We start from the raw sequence: 19,264 nt of genomic DNA on the forward strand, positions 1-19,264 counted from the left end.
GGGAGTTTGAGGCTTCAGTAAGCCATGATTGTGTCACTACATCCAGCCTGGGCTACAGAGCAAGACCATGTCTCAAAAAAAAAAAAAAAAAAAAAGAAAAAGAAAAAAAGAATAATGAGCCAAGAGCACAAGAGCAGGTTCACTGGCAAATATGCTCACCATCTGAAATCAAATCTTTAATATTATGACCAAATGGACCTCAGGGGCTCAAGTAGCTGCCCCAGGTCACTGACACAGAGACAGTCAAATCCCTCAAGCGAGTGGTACTATGATGAGTTTAGATGTCCAAAAAGTACCCAAGTTGCATTTAAGGATTTAATGTTGGAAGCCTCCAAACAAAAACAAAAGAATAGTCAAAGGTAACTTTAAACATGTTTTAGAGCCATGGGGCGTAGAGATTGGCATGGGGGAACCCACAAACTGCAGCACAGGACTAAACACTGTCAGGGCCAGACTCTACTGTCAGGGGGATAGGACAAGGAGCACCGCCAGCTAGCTGGGGAAGGGGAGCCAGGGTCTACACAGTCAGTGAGCTGCAAAGGATACACACAATGTGATGGTACCACTGACTACCTGTACTAGGTGAATTTCAGTCTGGCTACTGATGTTTAAAGAGCATACTTTGCGCTGCATTCTCTAACTTCATTTCATCATAGTATAAAAAACTAGGGAACTATGAATCCTCTATTTCTACTTTGCAACACCTGTGAGTACAGTACACATTTTTTTTTATATATATATATATTTATATATGTATTTTTTGAGATGGAGACTCACGCTGTCACCTAGGCTGGAGCACATTGGCACAATCTTGGTGCACTGCTACCTCCACCTCCTGGGTTCAAGCAATTCTCCTACCTCAGCCTGAGTAGCTGGGATTACAGGTGTGCACCACCGCGCCTTGCTAATTTTTGTATTTTTAGTAGAGATGGGATCTCACCATGTTGGCCAAGCTGGTCATACAAATAATATTTTTATCGAAGAAGATACACTCTTCACCACAGTGATCACAGATTTTTTTTTAATCCAAATAGAAATTTCAGAGAAGATTTGGGCCAATGCCCAGGTAGTCATATCAAAGGATTTGGGTTACACAAGGATCATTACAAACAATAAATGTCAGATGGGTCTCAAAACAGAAATCAAGCATGTAAGGAATCAAAGCAGCCGAGAGAGGGGGACAGGGCTTAGTTCGGGTGGGAGAAGTGGCCTAGAGAGCCCAGCCTGTGGCAGTCATGCAAAGAAAGCAGAGATGTAGAGAGATGGCCCTGTGGTAGAGAACCAGCTGCCTGATAGTCTCAGAAGACGCATGAGAGAAGAGGGAACTGTGGAGGAGGAAGGAATGAGTAGAAGGCACTAGCTGTTGCAAAAGAGAATCTGTAGGATAGTTGAGAGAAAGACTGTATTGCAGCCTCACTGAGAACCGTCAATATTGAATGAAAGAACGCAGGAGTCCAATCTGGGGAAATCACAGGTCTGAGACATTCTTCATCAGGTTAGGAGGAAGAGCAAGGTGAACCCTGAAGATAGCGAAGGACACATTGAAGAGGAAAAAGAAACTCGGCCCCATGACCAGGTCCAGTCTGGTAGCAGAAGCACGGCCAGCACAGGCAGGCAGTGAAGGGCAAGAGGCCCTAAGCGGGAACATCACTGCTGAGGGGCGCAGTCTGGGTGGACAGTCTGCGTGAGAGCAGGACAGCGGCAGGCGTGTCATCCGAGTGTATGAGGGCAGAAGGCCCTCTGTGTTGGAGATGAGTTTGATATAAAAAGTATACACGTGGGGAAACTCTGAACTCCGTCAGGCTTAGACCAGAAACAATTTGACAGAATGAGTTATGCTTTCTTTAAGATGAAACGGACTTTGTTTGAGTCCTATTACTTTAAAAACATAGTGAATCTATCAAATAAAATAATTCATTGTCACATATTCCACAAGTTAATATGAAAATTAAACTGCGCATTACTTTTCTAGTAGTAAAAACTATTGATTGACTTGATTGACGCACTTCTCTACAAATTATCTTTTTAGTTCCCATTGATTAAACAAAAACAAGACACAACTAAGCAATAATTTTAAGAAGCATCCCTGAGGTCTATTTTACTATTTTATAGAGATAAAAAAATAATCATTTGTGGTGTACTGCAGTGAGGAATCTTGTGAGACCATATATACACAATCCCATTCTCATTTCTTTTTTAAATAAGCATTTTAAACAGAACTGTTGATTAAATAAGGGCTACGTTAAAACAGCAACTGGATTCAATGACTTAATTCAATTTTGAGCCTTCTCAGGTGAGACTGAATGATCACCTAATGACTCTCCTACTATTAAAAAACAAATAGGGTTTTTTGAAAACAAGAAAAAAATAATGTGAAAATAGAACACTTGAAGTAAAATTATAATCATTATGATGCTGTCACTTTAACATCTATAGACTTAATTGTTTTCCAATTGATATGTGAGAAAAAATGTCCCAGACTAGGTAAAAATATGCTGCTGAATGTTCATTGGAGGAAAAAAATAAATTAATAAAGACAACAAACAAAAAAACGCAAAACGATTCTAGCTCTCAGGTGCCTAATATATGATGAGACCACTATGCGTATCTTGGAGACAGAAATAAAGGTTCTCCTTTATTTTTTCTTTTCCTCTATTTTTCTTTTTAAAGGGTATGCATGAAAGAGGTACAAAGCTCATTATAATACAATGTGAGCTGCACATTGTATATACCAGCATTATTAGATGTCTGTATCGTTTTTAGCCTATACTTCAAATAGCTACAAGATTAGGTGCTGGATTTATACAAATTGAAATTTGCAACTTTTAATAACCTTAGTGCTTCCACAGACAAGTATCTATCTTCCTTCCTCAACCCCTTCCCTATGTTTGCCAAGAAGGAGGGTAACAGGAGTAAGATGCTGTGTTTGGAAGCAAGAACTCCACAAACTGTTGTGAGACATGCTAGTGATAGAACGGAGCCTTCACTTTCATATATGTGCCCATTTTAAATTTACTGCATTTGCTGGTTACTGTGCGAAACAGGGCACAACTGTGTGAGCTGCTGCATTAGCAAACTGGCTAAAGTATCCCTGTCGTTTATACTTCCCCACCACACAATCAGAATGGAAACATTTGCTCTATTGGAAGGCAGTGATAAGGACGGATTTTTAAAGTTTCCATTTTTAAGTGAAAATGAAAGAAAAATGCTCTTCTAGATGTGTTGTGCCTTTGAGCTCCATTTGAAAAAAGAAAAAAAAAAGGCAGAGAAAGCTGCTGTGAAGGTCACCGAGTGAAAGAACTTCCTCAGGGCACAGAATAAATTAAATCCCAAGGAAAAAATAAAATGTGATTTCCAGAGTGTGAGGCACAAACTCCAAATGACAATGATTGACAGCCAAACTATATCCGTGCAATATCCAAGACTGCACGTTCTCATTTACCTCAGTGTAGCCAGCAAGCGCCCATTAAACATCCGTCTGATGCCCAAATTAACCTTCTTGGCAAACTGAAAGAGGCACAAACTATCATAATCAACCTTTCATTATCACAGCAGCCTCTAGTTAAAGGGTCAGAATAATTGTGCCATCAGAGCCTTGATTGTTTTCAATCAACAGACGGCTGGAGTGACAGCTCGGTGATGGAGGAGTCTGATGAAACCGCACCAGGCCTAATCAGAGCAGATGAAAGGAAGGCATGATTGGTGCAAATGAACAGTCGTGCCTCTCCTTTTCATTTACAATCTGAAATTACTCTTAAATTTGTGGGTTTTTTTTTCCCTCCCTTATGAGCACCACTGAAAGAATGTTTGACTTATTATGAGTTCTGACAGTGCAGAGTTATAAAACACAGGTAGGGTTATCAGCTGAGGCTTTAAGTGGGTATTCAGCATAATTCTAACAAATTCGCTCTTGAAAAGCACAAAATGACTAAAAAGGCTTCCAATGACCTAACCTCTCAGTGCTGTTTCATTAGCAGACCCATTTACTCTGCTGCTGTTAAATGATGAGACGATAAAACCAAGGGCAGGAATATCCTGTAAATGTTTTCTCCCAGTCTCACTGCTCTGCTTACTTCAGTATTAGTTCCTTTGCCCCAAAATCCTTAGAGTTCTCTAAAAGCAGTAAGAACATTAAGAGCTCAAAAGAGCTCATCCATCAGAGGGCATGCCTCAAACAGGAGCTGTTTTTCCTTAAGAACTTGATGCTATGGTGGGAACCACAAGTGATAGGAAAGGGACTGGAACCCAGAAATCCAATGTGGATATCAAAAAGAATATCTGGGGAAAAGGAATAACAAATTCTGCAATAGGCCACGCTAAATCTAGCATAAAAAGAATTTGGAGAGACTTGAAACACCATAAAGCTGTATCTATACAGCTGTTTCTGTTAACAAACTACTGGCATTAACATCCTTAAAAAGTTTAGTGATGAATGGAATATACACTTGGAGTGGTAAAAATAAGCTTCTACTTTCTATTTTCTTTAATGCTGAGACCAACGAGACAATCATGGGAGTATTATGATTTAGGTCAGTGCTGCAAAACAAAGGAAAGTCTTTTAGCTGCAAAGATTAATATGCATCTAATATGTATGCGTGTGTCTACCTGCAAGTGGGTGTACTGTGTGAATCCCACCTGCATATGTGTAAGTGATAGAGGACAGGACGGCTGTCGGCTCAGAATCCAGGGTAGTTTTTAACCTCTTTACTCAAAATTTTTATATAAAACTTAGGCCATTTTATTAGCTAGATTGGGTGTGAGAATGATGAGATGGGATATATAACTAACAAGGTAAAAAGAAGACTTATAAAATAACAGCCTTGAATTTTCCATGCAATATTTAGCAAAATTTGTTGCCTCTGAACCAGGTCTCATTTTATGAGCCAATTGCTCACCATGAATGTATCCAGAATGTACAAAATTCATGTAGCTCTACCTATATGTAAATGAACTTCAAGCAGAATATTGCCAAACCCTGCATATGACTTTCTGCAAAATCTCAGAGTTTTTGTTTTGTTTTTCAGAAGACAGTTGTCAAAGAAAGCTATCTGGGAGGTAGTTCAAACACATGTATTTTCCAAATCCATCCTCACTCTCACACACTTTCTCAGTGCTGCATTCCTCAGCGGATCACTTTACTTTTTGTGTGCTCCCGGGCACCTTCCACAAGCTTTATCAATGAGTGACACATGCTCCATCATCTCCTAAGGGTTTAGTTCTCTCAGTGTGGTGCTGGCTTTTTAAGGCATGACTTCCTTCTGCCCAGAAGGCAGTTTGTGTATAGGTCAAATAGGAGTGGCTTCAGGATACTGACTACACATGGGGTTGAAAACAGGATTTCCTGGCTGTTTCACAGAGCATGAAGACGAGAAGCAGGCCAATTTGGGTAAGTGCCTATTCTAACTCCCAGAATCCAAGGGGTGTGGAATTAATCATTCTAAAGCACTACACAGCCCCTCTACATTGCCTAAAACTTACATGAGATGAGAGGAGCAAAAAGATTCTTCAGGGTACCTGGCAAACCTGATAAGTCAACCTCTTTGTTTACTTTATTATTTACACTTTATTGGATTGATATGGGGCTTCACTCCAAAGAGTACGTAGTCCTAGCAGTGGGCAGAATAAGGAATTGATTACAGTCCTCAGCAGGTCCAATGTCATTCTCACTGCCAAAGAGAGAGATGCCTAAAGTGTATTTGCCACTTAACTAAGCGTCGTCCTTTCTGGATGGAGAGGTTTAGTTTTAGTTTCAGCTGTGAGTAATTTTCCATTGTGATTGGCTGACTTATAGTCAATTTAGTATAATTAATGCCAAATTACATTGTAATTCACATAGAATTACAAATTAAAAGCTATATTAAGAGCAAATGAATTAATCAAAATTAATGATATTATGCTCACTTGTTTTAAAGTGTTAATAAGATAGGTCCTCCTAAAACGTTTAAACTTTAGCACACCATCCATCACTCCTTTAATTACCTGATTTCCTTGTGTGGCCAGAGAAGGTAGCATGTGGGCATTCCTCATCAACAAGAACACACACAAAGAAGATATGTGCACTCAGCCTCTGGTGTGCGGGGTCTTTTTAGCTCCTGTTCTTGAAGCATAAGTAATACCGTGCCACTTACCAATACTGACTTGTAACTCTTCCTATAGACAAAGGAGAACAATGCACAAAATCTTTGATACATAACTTTAGAATCATTCATTGACTTTTTTTCCCCTGAATTTGTCTTCCTGGTTATGCTTTCTCTACCAGAATATCAAAATAGGTTTGTAGTTCATCAACATGCCACCGCACGTAACAAGGAGGAGGTGGTCAGACGAAGGGGTGGATCCTCACCATGGCGAATGCATAACTCTGTATTATGAGCGTAAGAAAAGCCCAAGAATGATGTATGAATTCTTCTCCTGATTATGATCTCAGAATGGCCACTTGTCTCCTCCAGGTGTGTTGAGTCAGGGTGTTATTTTTCCTTGTAGCAGAAGTTTTGGACGCAAGGGTGGGAGAAGCACTTCTAAGGAAGTCAGTATTCAACAATAAATGTTGAGGCTTCTCCTGACATCTCTTTAGAATGTAAATAATTCTAGAGCCTCTGGGTCATTTTATAAGTAAATTTACATCCTCTCCTTTAGAACTCCCAGAACAGCAAATCTCTATGGTCTGACACAGCCAATCAGCATGATTGTGGCCTAACACTGAAGAAAACGGATTCACAGGATCATTTGTGTTGGAAAGAGACTAACATTTATCAATTTCAAGAAATTTATATCTTTCACCTTTTCTCTTAAGCCCCATATCTAAACCATCACCCCGCTGTCAATTTCTGTTGCATACATTTCTAAAATTTCAATATATTGGGCATAAAATGAAGATGGAATGATCAGTCATTTCCATTTGTTCCTTCCAATCTCTGGTCTCAAATAGGGAAAACAGCCTACAGACTTTTTCCCACATGGTCTGTGTCACTGCAGCAGAAATAATGGCACTCCAGGTTCTTTTTTACTCTAATTTATGTCTCTTGGTCAGATTTTAAAGAGATCCTCCCTTATCGTCTTTCATTTCCTGCTTTATACTACACCATCGTGTCCTTTGAAGGAATAAAAGATGGTTCCCTCCCTCTGCCAGAAATCTCTATGCATTCTTCCTTATCAAACCATCCAGAGCCCGAGTTTCTGGGCTCTGATCAAAAAACACCCTCAGCAACACTTTCCTGTACTACTTTATTGGAGACATTTTTGCAACTTCCCACAAAGTCTCACAACAGGTGAAAATGAAAACTGGTAATTTATTAGGAAATGTCTACTTCTGGTTCACTCATTATAGAGTAATATATAAAAACCTTTGACTTATGAGATGTATAAGGCACTTGCAGGTTCTGTTTTCTTAAAGAGTTGGTATATTTCAAGAGAATACAGTGAGAGCTCCATTGAAATCTATACTGTGAAGTGAGTCAACTATTGAACTCCCAGAGGCTTTAGTTTTCTCACTAGTTAAAATTTGGATCATACTTGCCTTATCAACCTTAACAAGGCTGATGAGAGACTCACGAGAAATTATGTGTGTGAAATGCTTTAAAATATAAAGCTCTCTAGGCTTGCAAAGAATTATTATTGTTAGTATTATTATTGATGGACTTCTATGCTAGCCTCAGGGTTTCTACCTTGTATATGGCTTATAGTTAGGTTTTACTTTTAAATCCCTGATAACCCAGGTAGCAGCAATATTACTGCAGGCCACCAATGCATAAGTAATATTCTCCAGTCATCTCTTTCCTTCTCACAGCAGCAACAACAAAAATATCAGTCTGGAAACAACATGAATCACAATGAAAATTAGAAGCAGAGAATATAAATATGTCATATCTCATAAATCACCTTGTTCTGTTGTGCTTATTCTTTAAAAAAAAAAAAGGGAAGGAAAAAAAAAACTATTAACTCATGAGAACAGCAGCACATGAACACAAGTTGGGTCTCCTGTAATTTCTGATAATCACTGCCCCTCACAGCTACTCAGCAATGCACAGCTCTAGCACTGAGGATTAGCTGGAGCAAAGCCGCTCTGAAATGAACATGTCATGCGTCTCGCAAAGGCACACACCCCAGACAAACAGCAGCAAAGCCACGAGTCAAGTTACTGGAGGATGCACCCTCACAGAGGAGTTAGCCACATGTAGATCAGGAGGAAAGACTAAATATATGCTCTGGCAACTAGGAGAACCAATCCCTGAAATAGCAGCGTTACTCCATGTCCAGCTGGGGGCCCCTCAAAGGATAAAACATCCTCTGGGCATAACATTATTTGGGACGCAAAGGAGCCACTGTTTATTCTCTTCACTAACATCTAAGAAGAAGGAAACGGAGATACCCTCATCACATTTGTAGAAAAAAACTATACGTAGTTGGGAGAAACTATAAGAAGTTTCAGAAAGAAAATTAAGAAGTGGTACAAATTTGTAAGTTGGGACTACAGGTACGAATTTCATGAGTTTAAGAAATGGTAAGTTTAAAAAATAGGAGATATTGTGAAGAAACCCAGATAATAATAATACCCAGAAAGTAGCTATCTGGGAAAATAATAGTAACAACACATGCATGTATGAAAGAAAATTGAAGAAGGGCAGGAACATGATGAAAAATTATAATTTGTTTGAGGATAAGAGTTCTTAGTATTTTATTCCATTTCTAGTTACCAAGGTCCATATATTAAAACATGAACACAGCTTGTAGAATTTTTTGATTAAATATTTACCCACAGCCTGATGTGTTTGAGGCTTGGACTGCATCACATGGATTGACAAATGTTTGTGAAGCTGTTTAGAGGGTGCATACAACAATCGAGAGTTAACAATAAGCAAAGCCTTGAACAATAGGTGAAAGGACACTGGTTGGTATTGAAACATCCAGTTAAAAGCATGTCATCTCCATTGTACCCATATCGTTTCAACGTTATGGTGCCCCAACTTGGCAAAGAAATCATTATGCTATTTGGTACAGGTCAGTCCTCACTAGGAAGAAATTGGGCAGGTGGGAAACAGCAGCAAGCAGAAAGCCCCACATCAGACACCGTCAGGCCCACGACAGCAGGACCCTGTTGGTCCTTCCCATTACTGACTGTCCAGAACCCGTCATATGGCAGGCAATAGTAGTATCCCACAGGACATGGCTGGGCAGAGCAGGCACTCAATAACTATTTGGAATGAATGAAAGAATGAATGAGGCATATGTCATCTAACAGAATTAGAATTAGCAACATGACACAGACATGGAGGCAGGCACAGAGGCCATGATTTGTTCAATCCATGGGCACTACCCAAAGGAACTAGAATGATCATGCTCTTTTTTCTGTTTTTGTTTTCTTTTTTTTTTTCCAGACAGGGTCTCACTCTGTTGCCCAGGCTGGAGAGCAGTGGTGCAATCACGGCACACTGCATCCTCAACTTCTTGGACTCAGGTGAACCTGCCCTTTGGGTAGCTGGGACTACAGGTGCATGCCACCATGCCTAGCTAATATTTTCATAGAGACAGGGATCTCACTATGTTGCGCAGGCTGGTCTCAAACTTCTGGGCTCAAGCGATCAGCCTGCTTCAACCTCGCAAAGTGCTAGGATTACAGGCATGAGCCACTGTGCCCAGCTAATCAAGCCTTCTTAATTCCTGTTAAAGTCATAGGATTAATTGGATGCACCTCTGTGCCCATTGCCTGAGTATTTCTGAGCTTCTATTACAAATTTAGAAGCTATAGACCAAAGTAGACATAGCTCAAGAATTAGAAGACATGAGTTTGATTCCTAGATATGTTACCTCAGTTTCCCCTTTTGTACTACAGGAGAACAAAGCAATAATAAATGCAGATGCATTCTCAAAACTGTGATGTGATATTCAAATTGGAAGTATTTTAATAGTATTGTTTGACATATAGTACTATTTAAAGTCCTTGCTTCTTCCTGGCCAGAGGTATATTTGGGTCAACTTATCATCGAAGGATAAAAGATGAAAGCTGAGTACATCACTAGTGTCCTCTACTTTCCAACTATAAAGGGATAGTAGCTTTTTGTTTGGGTTCACTTCTGGGACTCCTTTTGAAGAAAATGATTAATTCAAACTGTAACGTGGCTGATTTTGTGGTAGACATAAAAGCCCAGGAGGAGCATGTCAACAAACCACTGCATTTGAGATTGTTGACTAAACAATATGTGGCTTATGTCTCTCAAGATATAAAATGAATATGTAATTAACAGTACGACTTAGGGAAGCAAATTTCCAACAAAAATATAAGGAAAAACGCAGGCCAAACTCATTTTCTGTATCAATTTTCTTAGAATAAATCCAGCCTTATGTAGGAATAGTAGGATGTCTTATTATCCATTCAATACATTTTAATATGGAAACTCTACATTATTGTTTTTGTTTATTATTAATAGAGTGCAAAAGAACATGGCAGTAGGTAATGCAAACACTACAGCACAGCCTCTGCCTCTAGGGATGGATAATCACGGACAAATATGAACAGGATTGCCCCAGCCCCAAATCAGGTTATATGGTCCCTCTTTGCCACACTAAAATAGGACATAATTTAGGTTTGTGCAATTGCTTTTGCACCAACCTAATAGAATAAAGGCAACCCTCCCTGCTGAGGTCTCACCTTGTTTGATGTCACTCACATAGCCAGTGAATTTTTTGGTCTTAGTATCTACTTAAGTCTAGGCAAAGTGAGACCCAGAATACAAGTAGGAAGTGTCCTCAACCCCAAGGTTAATAAAATAAGAAAAGTACTGTTCTTTTTTTTGAGATGGAGTCTCATTCTATCATCCCGGCTGGAGTGTAGTGGCGCGATCTCCACTCAGTGCAACCTCTGCCTCTCGGTTCAACTGATTCTCCTACCTCAGCCTCCGGAGTAGCTGGGATTACAGTGCCTGCCACCACACCCAGAGCTGTTTTCTTTCATTTTTAAATATCTTTCTTGTTTCGGCTACTTTGGAGATAAAATAAAAATTCAGAGAGCTGTACTTATGGTTGAAAATCAGAAGGATTCTCTCCATTTGGGAGGAGGCCTGGGAGAGGAAAACGGAGTTGGCAGACCTGTCCTCTGCCTTCCTTCCACTCTAGCATAATTTTGGGTATTTAGTAGGTGCTCAGTACATTCTGATGGGTGGGCAGCCATACTTTCTCCCTATGCTACTGTATATAAGAACTGATGTTATATTCAGGCTTTTTCTACAAATTGTACTGCCATGGAAAACAGTAATCTCCCTCTTACTCTGGTGAAAGAGAACCTAAAGGCAGAAAATGCAGGAAATGCATGTTCCTGAAAAGAAAACAGAGATTACTCAGCACTTCCTATGAAAATGAAAACAGATTCAATCATGAGAATGATATGGAATTATTTCTATGTGTTGTTCTAAGTTTTTTTAATGAAGAATTGCCATGTTTTGGCTTATTTAAAAATATTTTATTGACAGAGAAGGATTGTATAGATTCAAGGTGTACAACATGATGATTTGATATGCATATACACTGGGAAATGACTACCACAATCAAATTAATGAACATATCCCTGGAACCCATGCTCTACATTAGATCCCTAGAACTTGTTTATTTTCTAACTGAAAGTTTTGTGCCCTTTGACCAACATCTCCCCATTTCTTGCACTCCCCAGCTCCTATGGCAAGACGCTGGCTCAACAGTATGAAAATATATGCAAAATCTAACAGAAGATATTTAACAGGGCCCTACTGAAACGAAGTTCTAATTGGGAGCTAAAATCCGAAAGCAAAATCAAATGGATAGAGATTTGCCAGGTCACAAATGCAAGTGACCTCATGTCCCATATTTCCATTTCAGCTGATTTGTTCGGTTTTAGTCTCCTTTCTTTGAACCCAATAGCCAATTTGGTGTCTTTCATCTGGAACCTGATAAATTGCTGGCCTTGAAACTTAAAACCAAATTGTTGAGCTGAATTGAACTAAATTTTTAAAAAACAATATATTTCAGGGAACTTCTATGTCCTTATCCATTCTAAGGTATGTATGTGTACAACTCTCTCTGTTACCTCTAAATATAGAGTGAAATTAACCAACAGATCAAGTCATTTCAGACTTGAAATGGAAGGGACAAAAATTTGTCTACGAGGGACCAAGAAGATTTCTGTGAGATAAAAGACTCAGAATAAAGCTTAAAAAGGTCAGATGGAAAAAAAAAAAGAACAGTTCCAAGGCATCATCTTGGGGTATTTTACAGATTCGCAGATCCACAGAATGATTACTGTGGTCTGCATACAGCACATTTTGTTGAGGAAAGGGCCTGGGTAAGGAACAGCAGGAAAAAGTGAAAAAGAGTTGGTTCAGTGAGGATAATTTGAAGGTTCTTATGACAGGTCTTCAGAGCCAGACTGCATGAAGTCTGGTGAATAATGAAAATTAGATCTTTCCCCCAAAATGGAATGGTCCCAGATTACATTATCAGGACACAGTAGAAGAGCCAGCTGCCTAAGTGTGTGTGTGTTTACCATGCTCTCACCTAAGTTACTGGTTGCACATATTAATCAAATAGCACGCCCCCCTCCATCCAGTTTTCTATAACCTGTCCTACCTTGTGCCAATTTCCTTTCTCCTCCCCAACACCCTTTGCTTCACTCTTCTTCTTTAAGACACGGGATGGGGATTTGTTAAAGTCAATGAGCACTTTATTACAGTGAGAACGTTCCGTAATGAACAATTCAGCAATTTAATGAGATTCTGTAGATCTGTCTCCAGCCTGTCCATCAAGTTTCACTTCTATAAAGCACCCTGACACTAATCCTCTGGCATACCCAATCTCTACCCTGGGCTGAATATTAGATTCTTCCATGGTATATTGCATTACTAGTATAACCTCAGCAAAAATGATGAACTTAACTACACTTGAGGCAAAATAGCTGGTCTGATTTGATTTTTCTCTATGGGGTTGAATATGAGGGAAATACTTATTTACTAAGATAAAGCAAAAACAGTTTCTTATTGCCTGCTTAATGCCTAAATTGATAATATTTATGTGAGTCTTTTAATTCTTTCTTGAGGACCAGGTATTAAAAAAATTATTGCCTGCAGCAGAAACCAGCTTTTAAAATTCTACATTATAATATTAGTAACCTTTAGAGAGGCAATTATGATAACTCTTAAGTGGACAGTATGGAATTTTCTTGACACTCAGCCATCTGCACATTACCATGTCGATCTCTGGCAGTGCCTTTAACTGCACCACAAAAAGAGATAGAAGCCACAAGGATGGTTAGCCTCAGATGTCAATTCAGTTAGAAAAAATTAAATGCAGGATTCATTCCAAATATTTCTTTTTCCCTTGGGAAGTGAAGAAAATTTGGCTACTTCCCACTTTGAACTGACCAAAATAAATTCTGCTGATTTGTGTTTATAAGAGAGAGCCACAGATAATTGAAATTTCTAACAAAAACAGATCCTCGCCAACCTATTCAACCTCTGCCTGAACAAACATTACCAAAAATACCCAAGGAGCCACGAAAATTTATTCTTTAGTGTCTTTTTGGTCCTTATATTTTCTTTATCAAGACAGTGTGCAATAGTGAAGACATGGGGTCTGGTGTTAGCAGACTTAAATTTGAAAGCTGGCTCTGCTCTGTGACTCTGAGTAAGGCACAGAAGGCTCATTTTGTTCATCTGGTACATGCAGTGATAATAGCCATTCTTTCAGGCCTGCTGTCAATAAGTTTGCAAAGAGCCTGGGACCCAGAAGCCTTCAGGACACTGCAGCTCTTTAATTCCCTCTGGTGGAAGCAATAATGAAGAGGGAAGTTACCGATTAAAATAACACGAATAATGAAATAAGGCAGAAAGGTATCAGGAAAAAAATCAGTGAGTAGAGTTAGCTACTGAATAATTAATAGCTACCTATATGACTATTTTGGCCAGAATTAAAATACTCTCTAAATATCACTTGATAAGATACCAGGGATTCACTGTTTAATCAGCTAATAGAAGACTTTAAATTTTCCCTAGTAGTCTGTATATAATTATTTTTCAAATGATCGTGAAATCTTGGAGGCATGGCACCTTAGAAGTAACAAAATGGCTAGCCAGTGCTTCAGAAAGTGAGATAGACAGGCTGTGATAGGGAGGAGGAAGATGGGCTCTCTGAATATTCCCCAAAGACGCCATGTGGATTGTTCAAGGAATAGTCACTGGGGATGAGCAGAAGAGGATTTAAATTGAATAATCAACTTCAAACCACAAAACATCCTCCTGTCCTCTAGACAAAGGAATGACACAATGTGAAAAGAATGCTATGTCAGGCGAAAAGGCAGGGCTTAGGAAAATAGCAATGAATGCAGAATGAGCTAAGGATGGAGATTTTTCCACTGCTATGCAAGAAGAGCTTCATTTCATTCAAGATCCAAGCTGCTCTCTATTGCAACAAAGAAATGTTTCTGAATTGTTTACAGCAAAGGCCCAAATTTACTCTGATTCTACTGGTCTTAAATATGCATATATATCACTTTACAATCCATTTTTTTGGTCATATTTTGTTTAAGAAACAATTTTTATCAGGAAAAAAAAAATCCCTTGACTCAGATGTGACCATGTTAGGTTCTGGGAAGCCACATTGAGGGTCTCATGGATCGCCCCTGCAATTCCCTGAGTTAAGCTGTAGAGTCCGCTGAGGGCTCTGAGCCTCAAGGGCCAGTGTTCTCCAATCACTTGTCCATCAAGGAAGCATGACTTCTAAAACAACTCCATGAGGACCAAAGCTGCTAAAATAGTGGTAATTGTTCCTCAATCCTTTAACTTAAAATCATGGCATGCCTTTTCAGTGCCAGAAGAGGACCGTGCACAGCGCCCTTACCTGCCAGATCTGCTCTTCGCTCAGGGAGGTCAGGCGGTCACTCTTCAGCACCTCCTGAAGCAGGCAATAGGGAAGCGTTAGAACATCTTCCGGGCGGCTCTTCAGGAGTTCAGAGAGATGTTTCACTAAGAAATCGATCACTGCCTTCTCCAACAAAGTGAGGTTAAAGAGGTCAGCAAGTCTGTACAGATCCAAGTAATTAAAGCTATTTAATTCCTGGGTGCCAAAAAAATAAAAATGAAAAAAGATCTCTTAGAAATCAATCCAAGAAAGAGCAGGCAAGAAATTCAGATGGACTCACCAAGGTTCTCATCACAGAGGTGGGAGAAATGGGAGGGCTAGTGTTAAAAAAAAAACAAAAAAAAAACAAAACAAACAAACAACAAAAAAAAAAAAAACAGAAATCACAATTATAAGGCTCTGCGTAGAGAACGGCTATTCTAGAATTCATAATTTTTCCTCATTTTACTCCTCTCAAAACCCGTATATTTAAAGACATCTTAATAAAAGGAGTGAAAGGGGTCTCTGGTTTCAAGGGCTGAAATGTTATTTTGCAACATTCTAGAGATATTTTACTAATGAGGGCAATTGATTTTTCTACCCTTACCATATTTTACAGTTTTTTCTCTACTAAAGATAATGTAAGGGCAGGTAAACGGAGATTCATGATTAGATGACATAGACTGTATGAAGACAGACTGACTCTGCTCTTTTTCTAAAACTTCAAACTAAGTAGGTCTTTAAGTCAAAACAACCCATCCTGTCTTCACTAAAACCCAGAGTTTTATATACAAGGTCTCTGGAAATGAGGAAATCTCACAGAAAAGACTCCTGTTTGAATAATTCTGTATTGAATCCAACTAAGATGGATGATTTGTAATTGTTCTTTGTTTTTTTTCTCAGCCTCAAACATTCCATTTTTCCCACCTTTTTGAAGAGTTTCTGCAGAAATGCTTCAAATTTGGGAGGATTTTACCTGCAGTCTCAAGCTCATAGCCAGGGCTCTACAATTATGCCTCCAGAGAGTCACAGCTTCCACTGTACCTTTGTCACTGTACCCCCGCAAAAATCAGAGATACAGGACACTTGTTGAAAGAAAATTTACATATGTCAAGTAGAATGAGAGTGGGCTATTTCCTACTTTCCCCTCACTTTTAACTTACAAGTATTAATATAATTATGAGCAATATTTTTCCAATAACTTGAGGAATGCAGAATGCTATCAGATAGCCATTTCACTCTATAAATCCAAGTAATTTTCAATATACTTTCCTCCCTTTCTAGTTATCTAAGAGTATTAAGAACTCTATACTGAGGTGCACAGTTCGCACCTCAGTAGATAACTGTATAAAGCGGGGAAGCTGAAGGAAAAAGAAAACTCACCCCAAGGCAATGCTAACATAGCACGCACTCCTCCTTTTGGGGCAGATGGGCTCTGTAAGCCTTAAGCAAAACCATTGCTTCTCGTCCTTTTGGTTAAACCATGTGTAAGCAAAATAAGCACCAATAATGCTGCTTTTAAACTTTCCATTAATGTAATGGGGGAAGGTGGGAAGCAATACACTTCATTAAATGCCCAACAATAGTACTGTGGATGGGAAACAAAAAATACTGCTGTTATAGAAAGAGTGCCGTTTCTAGTTATAAAAAGTAATAAATGCTCATTTCATAAAATTCAGGCAATACAAAGTATGGAAAACAAAAATCGGTCATAATTTCACCATGCAGAGATAATCACTATTAATGTTTTTGTATATATACTTCTAGACTTTTAAAAAATAAGTCTTTTATATGTTGAAAAAAGAGAAGAGTTGCATTCAGGACCAAACAAACCATCAGCCACCACAGGCACTTGGAGGCAACCAAGGCAGGCAGAGAAGAGCAAGGGCGGTAGAGGCAGGCAGACTCGGCTCAAATCCAGCTTGACACACCATTGGCTGGGGTCTTGGGTCAGTCACTGAATCTCTGTTATTCCCCAAGTACAATTTTTTTTTTTTTTTTTTTTTTTTTTGATACGGAATCTTGCTCTGTCGCCCAGGCTGGAGTACAGTGGTACGATCTCAGCTCACCACAACCTCTGCCTCCAAGTTCAAGTGATTATCCTGCCTCAGCCTCCCGAGCAGCTGGGACCACAGGCGCACATCACCACACCCAGCTAATTTTTGGATTTTTAGTAGAGACGGGGTTTCACCATATTGATTAGGCTGGTCTTGAACTCCTGACCTCATGATCCGTCTGCCTCGGCCTCCCAAAGTGTTGGGATTACAGGTGTAAGCCACGGCACCCGGCCTCCCCCAAGTACAAATTTAAGAGCTCAACGAGCTCATTGGGTTGGCATAAAGATAATGTATGAAAAGCACTTACCATAAAAGTTTGGCACGTGGAAAGTACACAGTAGGTTGCCGGGGAGAGCAAGAACAATAAAGTATATTTGAGGTTTGTTGTTTGGGATCCATAAACCATGATTAACCACCGATGCAAGGAGGTCAAAATGAAGCATGTGTTTTCTTTAGATATTCAAGTCTTGAATAAGGCACACCATTAACTCAGGGAAAGAGGGGGTGGCCAAAATAAAAACCACAGAATTAAGATAACAACTAATTGCAAGTTAATGCCTGCCACATCTATACAACTAACCCACATCTTTCTCCTAAGCTCTGAATTCATTTTCCCAACTGCTTATAAGAAGATGCTGTCTCTTGGGTATCCCACAGTCATAAACTCATCATGTCCAAACTGAGTTTTGGTTTTTTTTTGTTTTTTTTTTTGAGACGGAATCTCACTCAGTCACCCAGGCTGGAGTGCAGTGGTGCGATCTCGGCTCACTGCAAGCTCCGCCTCCCAGGTGCTCGCCATTCTCCTGCCTCAGCCTCCCGAGTAGCTGGGACCACAGGTGCCTGCCACCACGCCCGGCTAATTTTTTGTATTTTTAGTAGAGACACGGTTTCACTGTGTTAGCCAGGATGGTGTCCATCTCTTGACCTCATGATTTGCCCACCTCAGCCTCCCAAAGTGCTGTGATTACAGGCGTGAACCACTGTGCTCGGCCTAAACTGAGCTTATTTTATAATAGCCTGCATCTTTTCCTGTATCTCCTCTCTTAGATAACAGTCACATCTAGACACCCACATAAAGAACCCAAAAGCTGGCCCATATTCCTCCCTTTTATCTAGTCAATCGCCAGTCCTGTCTCTTTTTCCTCTTTAGTATTTCTTGTTCTGTCCCTTATCATCCCCTGTCTGGACTTCTTGCAACGGTGTCCTAAATTACCATTCTTGCTTCCAGTAGCAAATTCTCCATCCTGTCTTTTCACAAGAATCTGGCCATATTTATTACCTGTTTAAAAGCCACTAATAAGTTCTGATTTGCTTTTGGGAAAAAGTCCAAACTCAGTAACACTGTATAGCCTTCCATGACCTGGACTTTGCGATCTTCACATCCTACAGTGCAGCAACCCTGTCCACCCTGGCTTGGCTCTAGCCATGACAACAACCTACACATTCACACTATGTGCCAGGACTACAGCAGGAATTGGCAACACAGATGAGCAAACAAAGGCAATCCCCAGGTCTTATGGGATATATAGTCTAGTGGAAGAGAAGGCCATAAACCTAAAAACCTTACAATTACATGGAAAACTATAATTGAGGTAAAAGCTACGAAGAGTAGAATATAGACTCTGAGTGTCCGTAACAGGGATTTGACTTGGAATTAGTAAAGGGCTAACTTGGAGTTGACTTGGTGTAGAAAGTTAGTAAAGGCTTCCCTGAGAAGCCGTTTGGTGCTGAGAGTTGAAGGAAAAGCACCCTTTGTTCACTTGGCAAAGGGTAGGATGGGGATGTATATTAACAACATTTTATTTCTGTATTCTCTGTGTTCTGGCACCTGGGGTCTCACTGACTGGGAAGAGACTGCCCCTCCCAGGGCTAGCCAATTCTTTGAGAGAGCAAACGGCTTTCATATGCAAAGTAACCAATCCAGAACCATTACTCTAAACCACCTCCTCTATGTGGCTTCTACACTCCAGAAGGCAATAGTCCTCTGTCCCCATCATCCCAGGGCCAAGTACCAGACAACCAAAGCCAGCCCCTACTCTCTAGAACCCACGGAAACTTTCAAACTAGCCAATCATAAGCCTGCTAACCCTGCCTTGCCCACTTCCTTCCTGCAGATACCACTATAAAGGCTCTGATCCACTTTTCCCCCCTCACTCCTTCTACCTCCTCACCAACCCTGGGGCTTCCCTATGTGGTCCTGGAGGTGTGGTCTGTGCCCTCTTATTGGAGCAGAAACAAACCATGTTTTCAATGGGAGTTGTCTTCTGATCTGTTGGCCTCACCATAACTCAATAATAACAAAACCTACATTTTAAAGCAGGATGATGGTGGGATTTCAGGGAGATGCTCCA

The 19,264-nt window shown here is 39.9% G+C and overlaps 1 protein-coding gene across 5 annotated transcripts in view; it reads right to left on the reverse strand.

The window, feature by feature from the left end:
* The window catches only part of KLHL32 (kelch-like family member 32), a 226,282-nt gene that overhangs the window by 52,471 nt on the left and 154,547 nt on the right, over positions 1–19,264 (reverse strand). For all 5 annotated transcript variants that reach the window (XM_011968388.1, XM_011968387.1, XM_011968385.1 and 2 more), the window contains one exon: positions 14,857–15,072. In XM_011968388.1, the coding sequence (XP_011823778.1) occupies positions 14,857–15,072 (216 nt within the window). The remainder of the gene's footprint in view (positions 1–14,856; positions 15,073–19,264) is intronic.

This window comes from Mandrillus leucophaeus, unplaced genomic scaffold (assembly GCF_000951045.1).
Source record: "Mandrillus leucophaeus isolate KB7577 unplaced genomic scaffold, Mleu.le_1.0 Scaffold841, whole genome shotgun sequence".
Classification (NCBI taxonomy): domain Eukaryota; kingdom Metazoa; phylum Chordata; class Mammalia; order Primates; family Cercopithecidae; genus Mandrillus; species Mandrillus leucophaeus.